Source organism: Vulpes lagopus, chromosome 7 (assembly GCF_018345385.1).
Source record: "Vulpes lagopus strain Blue_001 chromosome 7, ASM1834538v1, whole genome shotgun sequence".
Lineage (NCBI taxonomy): Eukaryota > Metazoa > Chordata > Mammalia > Carnivora > Canidae > Vulpes > Vulpes lagopus.
In genome coordinates this window covers 130,980,609-130,991,393 of record NC_054830.1, presented here as the reverse complement: position 1 = coordinate 130,991,393, position 10,785 = coordinate 130,980,609, and the positions used below count along the sequence as shown (strand labels likewise).

General features: G+C 40.6%; 1 protein-coding gene across 1 annotated transcript; it reads right to left on the bottom strand.

Annotated features, from left to right (window-relative positions):
• Positions 1-349: 349 nt before the first annotated feature.
• On the bottom strand, positions 350-1,297 carry LOC121496221 (olfactory receptor 56). The gene has a single exon (XM_041764586.1). The coding sequence runs from the start codon at positions 1,295-1,297 to the stop codon at positions 350-352; it is 948 nt and encodes a 315-aa protein (XP_041620520.1).
• Positions 1,298-10,785: the final 9,488 nt, after the last annotated feature.

Genomic DNA, 10,785 nt, shown 5'->3' with positions numbered 1-10,785 from the left:
TATCTATGCCTTGCTTCTTCGTGAGACTTTAGATTTACATGTCGTGATCCCTATGAGGTAGTGCAGGTGTCATGATTCTCTCTTTTTTTTAAGATTTTATTTATTCATTCATGAGAGACACAGAGTGAGAGAGAGAGGCAGAGGAAGAAGCAGACTCCATGCAGGAAGCCCGATGTTGGACTTGACCCCAGGCCTCCAGGATCACAACCTGGGCCAAAGGCGGTGCCAAACTGCTGAGCCACCCAGGCTGCCCATGATTCTGTTTTATTGAGGAAACAAACAGAGTGAGTGACTTACCAATGTAATGCAACCAAGTAATGGCAACACCAAGCACCAGGTGCCATTGTGCTCAGTGCTGGCTGCCAATCCTGCAATGGTCCAACCCCTTCCTCAGGGCCCCCATCACTTCTTGGTTTCTTAAGCTATAAATGAGGGGGTTGAGCATAGGAGTAAGGACTGTGTAGAAGACAGAGACCGCCTTGTCATGACTAGGGGCCCGGTAGCGCCGAGGCCTCAGGTAGATGAACATGGCTGCCCCATAGAAGAGGGAGACAGTTGTCAGGTGGGAGGAACAGGTGGCCAGGGCCTTTTTACGGGCCTGAGCAGAGCACATGTGGAGCACAGCCCTCAGGATATGGGCATAGGAGGCCACAATAATGGAGAAGGGAAGAAGCAGCATAAAGACACAGCAAGCAAAGAGAAGAGTGTCAAAAAGGGATGTGTCTGTACAGGCCAGTTTTAATAAAGCTGGCACCTCACAGAAGAAATGATCCACAATCCTTGAGCCACAGTAAGGTAAGCTCATAGCTGCCACCATCTGGATAATTCCATCTAGTATCCCAAAGGCCCAGGAACTCCCAGCAAACCTGAGACAGACCTTCTGACTCATGAGGATAGGATAGTGAAGTGGGTGGCTAATGGCCACATAGCGATCATAAGCCATGAGCCCCAGCAAGAGCCCTTCAGATCCTACAAGAGAGACAAAAAATCCAATTTGTATGCCACAACCCACAAAGGAGATGGACTTCCTGCCAGACAGGAAGTTGACCGCCATCTTTGGCACATTTGCACAGACCAACATGAGGTCCATGAGAGAGAGCTGACTGAGGAAGAAATACATGGGTGTGTGAAGCCGAGGATCTATGTAGATGAGGAAGAGGAGGAGAACATTCCCACAGAGGGCCACTGTGAAGACCGCCATAACCACAGAGAATAGGACAAAATCAGTCTGGCTATGTGAAAAGATGCCCAAGAGGATGAAGCCATCTATAGATGTTCGGTTCAACCATATCTCCATGGCCCAGTTGTTCACCGTCACCTGAGAACATGAATAGAGAAATTCTGAGATTGAGTGGCATGTCTTTATTTATCTCTGACTTCTTCTTCAGTCAGTTGTATCTTTTGTAATTCATCACAGCTGAACAACATGTGCTTTGGTACATAAAAGAGAGTGCTCTTTCATGTTCCTGTGACGTGGATTATAGGCTATTTGCTAGATCATAGAATTGGGCTACATATCTATATTTGCATATGTTCATATAAAAAATAATAGGAACTGAATTATCTTATGTGTCATAGGATTGGGCAATCCTCCTTTAGCAGGAAAATATTGGTTTTCCTTATATGGCATGATTCTTTTTAGCTGGGATTATCCAGACTCAAGAAACTATCTCCAATAGGAGTGGGGCTATTTCATGTCCAAGAGATAATTTACATGTGTTAACAATAAGGGAAATTAACAGAGACTTGAGATGTTCTTATTTTGCTCAGGCCTAACATCTTGGAATCATTTAAAATTTTTCTATGTCTTTAGTTCCCTAGATCTAGACCATCAGAAAAGCCTTTTGGTTCTACATTCAGAATACTCAGAATCCAATTGATTCCCATCATCCCCATTGCAAGTGCCCTGGTCCAAGCCACTATCCTGTCTCAGGTGGATTATTATAGGCTCTTTCCCAGTTTTCTGGCTTCTGTCCTTAAATCTTTTGAGTCTATTCTTGTAGCAATTTAAATGAACCTTTAAAAACATGTCACATGATATAACTCTCTTGCTGATAGTATGTCCATGTCTACTAAAATTACTCCAAATAAAAATGATTCCTTGAAGTGGCAAGGCTCTATGTATATCACACACACACACACACACACACCAGTACCTCCAACCTCATCTCCTACCATGCCCCCGTTTGCTCTCTGTGCTTCCTTGAATTTTCTTGGACAAACTGGATACACTCCCACCTTTGGGATTTTGTTGTTTACTTCTCTTTGGAATATTCTCTCCCCAGACTTCTCTCACCTGCTTCAGATATTTACTCAAATGTCTACCTCCATAGAGATGACTTCTGTGAAGGTCATATTAAGACTAAAACTATCTTGAAAAAAAAACTGTCTTGCACTCACAAGCCTTTCCTTGCTCTTGTTTTTTCCCATAGCACTTACACCATTTAACACACATTGCTTACATTTCTCTACTTTTATCGTCTGTCTCATCCCACTGGAACATAGGCACCATTTATTATTCATAGTGAAATTGGCAGATTCTAGAATGGTTTCCCAGGTCATAGTATAACCTCAATACATATGTGGTGACTGAATAATACATGATGAAGTGATATAAGACTGAAATTTTCATTTTCAGTCTTCAGAAAGACTCCTCTTTTAATTGCAAGAGCACTGTTCTTGACCTGAATGTACTAGTTCACTATGGAGATCCTTCCTCTAAGGGTGAGTGATCTAGTAAGAAATATCTCAGGTATTTTTAAAAGATAAAGATTTTTCCATAAATGCATGGTAGCAGCATCTAGCAGTTGTTTATGTGGGGTGTATTAATATCTACCTTACCTCCCTACAAAGAGGAAATGAGACAACCCCATAGGACATGCTCTCTGTGTAAAGACTTGGTAATTTCCTAAACTAGATGGGGCCTACATAGATTCACCACCAGGAAGGCAGGCTTCCATGAGCTGTACCTACATAATGGACTATGGTCTGGCTTGTACCCATCAAGATGTGCCCAAGTATCCTTGCCACGACTAACATCCAGGTGTGATGTTGGGGAGGGCTGTTCTACAAGAGTAAACCACTGTTCCCATAGCCTTCAAATACCATTTGGGATATATTAGCTCCAGACTGAACCAATAAACTGAACAAACCAAGTCCACCAGACCACACATCAGAAGTTCTTCCTCCTGTGCTGAGGACAACCAACCTTACCAACTGTGTGCAGAGGCATTCAGCCACATGCATCTTCAAAGAGATTCACTCCATACCTTTCCTTCCTCCCAAGTTTTATAATACAATACTACCTAGGTGATTAATGACATTTTTCGCCCTTCCTCAACAGCTCCTCTGAACTCTGATTCTTGTATCTGCTTATTTTCAACACCTCCATTGGATGTCCAATGAGCTTTTCCTACCTAAACTGACCACAGAACCCTTGGTCTCCCCTGCAGAAATATCTGTTTCCTCTCTTCCCAGCTCAACTTATGGTATCTCTGTCAGTTGCCCAGGATGCAAAACATGAGGTGTCCTTGAATCCTCTCTTCTCACACACATCCTATCAGAACCCCTGCTGGCTCTTCCTGAAGAATGTAATCACTTCTGTCCACATCTCATTCCTGCAGATCCCAGCTGACTATGCTGTCATTGCTGCTTCCCTAGATGATAGCAATGGCCCTTAATTGTATTTGCCTCTCCCTCTGTCCTTGTTCCCACCCTAGTCTATGTACATAGTACTAGAGTGAAGTTGTTTCTGTAAAATAAAAGATGAAATGGTTTAAGAATAAAGGAAGACTCATCTAGATAGCCCTCCATCATCGCCCAGACCTTCTTTTCTTTTGCTTTCCCTGGAATTTCCTCTACTCTGGTGTCACTGGCCTCCCTGCATTTCAGGACGAGTTGGTACATGCCCTAACTTCCTCATGCGAGGCTCTTCCCAGATATGGTCAACATCGTTCCCTCACCTTCTTCTCACCTACTCAACCAGGTCTTACTCAACACCTATTTGGAGTTGAAATCTTTCTTTCCTGCCCTTGTGCTTCTCAGAACACTTAACACCATCAGGCATGCCACATTTAATTCACATGGATTTGTTTTCTACTTTCCCAGCTAGAACCTATAACGTATACATGCACATATTTTACTCTCAGTAAATGTTGTTGAATGATTAACTATAATATGCAAACAACTCCTTCTGCCTCTCTTTTGCTAGCACTTCTTTCCACTTATTCTTTGCCTTTCTGCTTTAGATCATTATCTAACCAAGGAACCTATCACTGAGTCCCCTAATCCAGACAGAGGGATAAAGAAATAGATCAAAAGAAGGGGAATAGAAAAAAGATCAGAAAGAGGAACAATACTAGAAAGAATATACTCAAGCCCTTCATTCCCCCTCCCAAAAAGAAAACCTGAAGGAGACAGACAATAGGAGGAAGATGAAATGCTGATAAACAGATAGAAATAGAGAAATTACCTGCAATCAGTAATAGAAACTGCAAGGAAGAGTAAGGATGTGATAGAGAAACCCTCACTCACCTTTGAGTGGGATCTCTGGAAGAAAAAAACCCAGCAGATATCCTGTGGAGGAATTTCTAACAGCAAAATAACTTCATTGTCCTTCCTTGGGTTTGTACTTACGGGGTCAGAAGAGAGAAGGAGGAGCCCTCAAGCTCACTTCCCCAGCCCCCCAATCACCTTTCAAACAGGCTACCAAAGTTCTTGTCACCATTAGCCCTCCTGAGGCTCTCTATCTCAGACAGTAAGGCTCAGATAGACAACAGCTTCTTCTCAGCAAAAGGTAAAAGAAAGAAAGGAGAGTTAGTCAAGGAGATGGTCGTGGGCATGTGGCCACAGAACCAGCACCTGTGCATCCAGCCCACCCACAGACACCCATCCACCTTCCACAAGCTGCCTCTAGCCCAGATTGCAGCTGTCTCCTACTGCCCATGCAGGCACTTAACACTGAACCTGAACAAGGAGGGTGAAGCTGATCACTCCCAGGGGAACTCACAAGCCAGCTCTGGAACAGTTCCCAAGCTCACAATTAAAAAAAAAACCAAATGGGGAGCTTGGGAACAAGACTAGATAAGGGCCAGCTGCGATAGTGTGAGGAAATTTGGTCAGGGGAGGGAAGCTTCTTTTGGTGCTCTATCTCCAACTGCAGACCTATACTTCCTTAGTGACTCTGAGGGCCCTCACAGGTCTCCATCTGTGGCTGTACCTGTGCCACGCAATCCACACCTGTTCTTTACCTGTCCTATGAGGTCAGCCTATATCTATTGAAGCCCATGATACACATAATGATAGGTGAGATATTATACTTGAATGGGGACTTAACATAATCTGGCCTTATGGACATTATACCCCAGTGTAAAGGAAAGAAGAGTACCCACATTCAGGAGAGTAAGATGGTGGCAGGGAGCTGGTTGTCATCCCCAAACTGTCAGATGTTTTCCTAAAGTCAGTGCCCTTCATAGTTTGCTGTGGATAGCCCTGTGGTCTACAGATACTATGCCTGTCTTCCCAGTGTAATCATGGACAACACTCTCTTACCATCTGAAGAGTATCCCAGGTTGGATGATAATTTTACACTCACACTGTTTTTGGCCTTATTACCATAAAAGCAAGTCAATTTTCCAAATGGCCAATTCGTTGGAAACTAATTGGCTAAATGACTAATTTATCTCTTGAGTGTTTAGTTTTATTTGACTGCTTTTAATTTATTTTCACAATAGCAAAAAAAAATGTTTTATCTGCCATACAAAGCTCTTGAGGCTTTGGAATCTGATGCACAGAGAAGAGAGATTGAATAGGGGGCTAGTAGAAAGGGGATTGATGGGAGATGTTAGAAGACACCAAGAGGTGCAGATAGAGGCACTTAGAAAAAATAGACCTGCTGCCAAACATTCTAGGCACATTCAAATTGTCTTTTGAATAAACTATCTATAGTCATCTCACCCTCTTCTTTTCCAGATTCCTTTTCTACTTATTATCTACTACCCACTGATCTCTCTGGTTTCAATAGTTAACTGAAGAATTCCTACTCTACATTCTTGTTCAAGTTATTGTCCCATCGGAACTTAGTTTGTCAGCTTTGCATTTCCTATTGAAACTTCATTCTGTAAAGACTCATCTAAAGCTCATTGTTACTATTCTCACCTTCCACAGATTCAATCCACACCATTTCAGCCTCCGTAAGCCCCTTTGGACTATTGTCTATATAGTTTGCAATTATACCTGTTCTGTCACATGAAATATGTTATATTGCCATATCTAACCCACATAGTTATTGGGTGAAAAAGAAAAATAGCTTTACTTTAAGCTAGGACCACCTTCATACCTGGAATCTTCTTGTCCACCTCTTAATGGATATCAGGCTGATTGCAGAGCTGTCTGGTCAACTTCAGGTGTAAGTCTCATCCCACTTAGCTAATCAAGACTGGCTTTCAGTAGTCTGTGATCCAGCCCTCATCCAAGTCACAATTTGAATCTCCCATCTAATTCAAAATCTATCTGATCACATCTGCCTAGCTCAGACGTGACAGGGCTTGGTGACCCACTATGGGAAGAGGCAAGAATCTTTCCTTTCATTATTCCTCATGCTTCTTTCATTTTGATACTTATGTTTCCCTCTTCCTTCCTTGGTTTGCTGGGGTTAGAAGAAGGATCATAGATGTGGCCCAATGGGGGTAATCTGTTGAGGATTTAAAGTATTTTCTGTATTGAGATATCCAATGCCTAATGTATGATCAATCTATCTATATGTCTTCTATCATTATCTATCTATCTATCTATCTATCTATCTATCTATCTATCTATCATGTATCATCTATCTATATCTAATCTATAATCTATGATCTCTTCATGTTGATAGATGTTGAATGCTCTCCCGACTTTCTGAGAACTCTTCAGTAATAGTTCTCTGACATGAGTGAACACTCTCCAGTTGACTTATTGTGACCCCCTCCCATTTCATCCTTGAATTTTGGTTTTAGCCCTTCACCCTGATCATTCTCAGAGTTTTCAAGAAGCTTTGAAATAGTGATCTCACAACGCATCTACTTTACAAATATGTGATCTAGTCATCTTGGTCCTCCACTTTTGCTGCACTTTGTTCTTCCCTTGTCAACATGAGCTACTCCAGCTTGTCTCACAATCTACAATTCTTAAAGCACCAGTTCTATATTTGCTTATGTCCATAGTCTCCCTGGAAAACATAAGCCAGGCTCTCCCTAGAGGCCTCTCACCTGCCTTGACTTTGTGGAATTGGGGCCGTAAGTATCTATAGTTAAGTTAATGAACTTCCATGCAGGATTTGAAGTGCCAATTTTACTTCTAGGGGTGTACTTGAGGAGGGAAACTTTTAGATTCTGTTATGATAGTGAAAAAAAATAAGATAATGGGGGAGAAAGGGACCCTATTTTCTTCTAGTCCCTGGAATTCAGCTATATATTTGTCCAATCATTCTGGATACTCGTGAAATCAACCATTAATCTGAGAAAAGAATTGTTGCAACTCCGCAAATAGAAAAGTGACTACTTTGCAAGGTAGGAGGTATAGAGACATAGAAGATAAACTGTGGGGGCAGGAAGCCTCTGTAAACCAGGAACTGGAAAGTGTTATAAGCAGCAGAGCACAAAATCAGAACTTTTAGAAGTCTATTCTGGTGGGAGACATCCTTGCGTGAAAGGTGCTCAGGAGGAGAAGTGGGGCAGAATCCCAGGTGGGACAGTATGGTCTCAGGATCCGTAGGGTCACAAAAGGAACTGGTATGCCTGAGTGGGGCAGTGTTCCCAAATATCAGAATGAGGAATCTGGTTGCAAACAGCGATCCCAGGCACTAGCTGTCTGCTTGGTATTGCCAATAAACCAGGAACCACGGCACAGTCAGGTAACCACTCTTTGAGCAGGGGCTCAGCAAGAGACAGAACTACAGCAAAACTCACCTACCTCCCCAGGGAAGAGGGACACAGGGGGGTGCCACAAGAGTCTCTAAAGTTTGTAGACTTGAAAAGTGATCTATTGCCTGAGATAAAAATGCTCAGTCATAGGTTAGGTGAACAGAGTTCCAATGGAAACCAGAAAGATAAGAGTTATTGCTTTTCTGTGAGGGCTCACTGAAGATTGCAGGTGGTAGATCACAATTTCAGCTTCAAGGCTAGATATCACCACCATTTTCATCCCCCACATTGGCTCCAGAGCCACTTACAGTGAACCTAGCCCCTGGCAAAGGGGATGCAATTGTGCTTGTGCAAAGACACCTGAGAATCAGTGAAACAGGCCCCTCCCCCAGAAGACTAGCAAGAACTAGAAGGCTAATACCAGAACTTCAGAACTCCAGCTCTTGGAGAAAGAAGCATATAGCATTCATGGTTTTTATTATTATTGTTTAGTCAGTTTTATATTTTATTTTCCATTTCAGCTACTTTCTTATGTATCAATGCTTTTTAAAAGTCTGTTTTAATTTTCATTTTTATACTTATATTTTATATGTATATATTTCATTTTTGGCTTCATTTCATTGTATTCAACTTAATTTTTGTAGGTATATAAGTTTTTCTTTCCTATTTTGGAATCTAGTTCCTTCTAACAAATGTAACAAAATATACCAAGTATCTAGTTTAATAGTCTGTTCTATTCAACTTCTTCTTTGACTTTATTCTCATTTTTTCCTTTTCTTCTGCCTTTGGTTTCTGCTCTCTTCTGATTTGTGTAGTGTATATTTTCCTGGTGTCATTGTCACTGTTTTTGTATTTTCTCTTTCTTTCATCTACTCTTTTCTGGACATAATGACAAGATTAAGAACTCAAACCAAAAAAGAGAATAAGAGACAGTACTCATTGCCAGGAATTTAATCAATATGGATATAAGATGTTGAAATTATAATTCAAAACAATGATTATAAAGACACTAACTAGGCTTGATAAAGGATAGAAGACACTAGAGAATCCCTTACTGGAGAAATAAAACTACTAAAATCTAATCAGGTCAAAATCAAAAAGACTTACTAAAATATGATAAAAATGGAGGCTTTAACTGCTATAATAAAAAAGCAAAAGAGAGATACAGTCATATAGAAGACAAAATGGTAGACAATAAGGAAGCTAGGAAAAAGAAAGATCATGAGGGGAGACTTCAAAAAATCAGCACTACCATAAAGTGAAACAATACTAAAATAATTGGGGGGGTCCCAAGGAAATGGGAAAGAGAGAGGGTGCAGGAAGTTTATATGAACAAAATATAGCTGAGAATTTCCCTACTCTGAGGAAGAAAATAGGCATTCATCCAGGAGGCACAGAAAAACTCCCCTCAAAATCAATACAAATAGACCAACACCTTGACATATAATCGTTAAGCTTGCAAATTTCAGGTATAAAGAGGAAATCTTGAAAGTAACTTGAGGCAAGAGCTCCTTAGTGACTACCAACAAGGGTAGAAACACACGGCTAGCAGCACACCTGTCCACAGAGACCTGGCAGGCCAGAAAGGACTGGCATGATATATTCAGGATGCTAAATGAGAAAAATATGCAGGCAAAAATACATTATCCAGCAAGACTGTCATTCAGAATGGAAGAATAGATGAAGAGCTTCAGGACAAAGGGAAACTAAAAGAATTTGTGATCACTAAAGTATCCCTGAAAGAAATACTACAGAGGATCTTTCAAGTGAAGAGAGAGCCCAGAAGTAACACACACCAGAAAGAAAGACAGACAATATACAGAAACAATGACTTTACAAGTACTAAAAAGACACTAAATTAATATCTTTAAATACTTGCTCTGAATGTAAATGGGCTAAATGCTCCAATCAAAAGACACAGGGTATCAAATTGGATTTAAAAAAAAAACAAGACTCATAAGACCTATCAATATACTGCTGACAGGAGACTTATTTTTGAACCAAAGACACCTCCAAATTGAAAATGAAGTAGTGGAGAAATATTCATCATGCTAATGAACACCAAAAGAAAGCTAGAGCAGACATCCATATATTAGACAAATTAGATATGAAAACAAAAACTGTAGTAAGGATGAAGATAAAGGGTCTGTCCAACAAGATCTAACAATTGGAAATATTTATGATCCTAACTTAGGAGTAGCCAATTATATAAATAAATTAATGACAAAATTAAAGAAACACATTGACAATAATACAATACCAGTAGGGGACTTTAACATCCCACTCACAACAATGGACAGATCATCTAAGCAGAAGATCAACAAGGAAACAAGGGCTTTAATGACACACTGGACCAGATGGACTTCACAGATATATACAGAGAATTCCACCCTAAAACAACAGAATACATATTCTTCTCAAATTCACAAGGACTTTCTCCAGAACAGATCCCATACTGGGTGACAAATCAGGACTCAAATGATACCAAAAGATTGAGATTAGTCCCTGCATATTTTCAGACCACAAGGCTTTGAAACTTGAAATCAATCACAAGAGGAAATTTGGAAGGAACTCAAACACTTGGACGTTAAAGAACATCCTACTAAAGAATGAATGGGACAGACAGGAAATTAAAGAAGAATTTTAAAAATTCATGAAAACAAATGAGTATGAAATCACAATTGTTCAAAGCCTTTGGGATACAACAAAGGTGGCCCTAAGAGGGAAGTACATAACAATACAGCCTTTCTCAGGAAACTAGAAAAGTCTCAAACACACAAGCTAACCTGACACCTAGAGGAGCTGAGGGAAAAAAACAACAAATAAAATATGAACCAAGTAGGAGAACAGAATTAATAAAGATTAGAAGGGAAATCAATGTTAGAGA

Bases quoted from the DNA above. Each gene is read 5' to 3' on its own strand.
- LOC121496221 (XM_041764586.1), bottom strand. From the start codon at position 1,297: ATGGAGATATGGTTGAACCGAACATCTATAGATGGCTTCATCCTCTTG.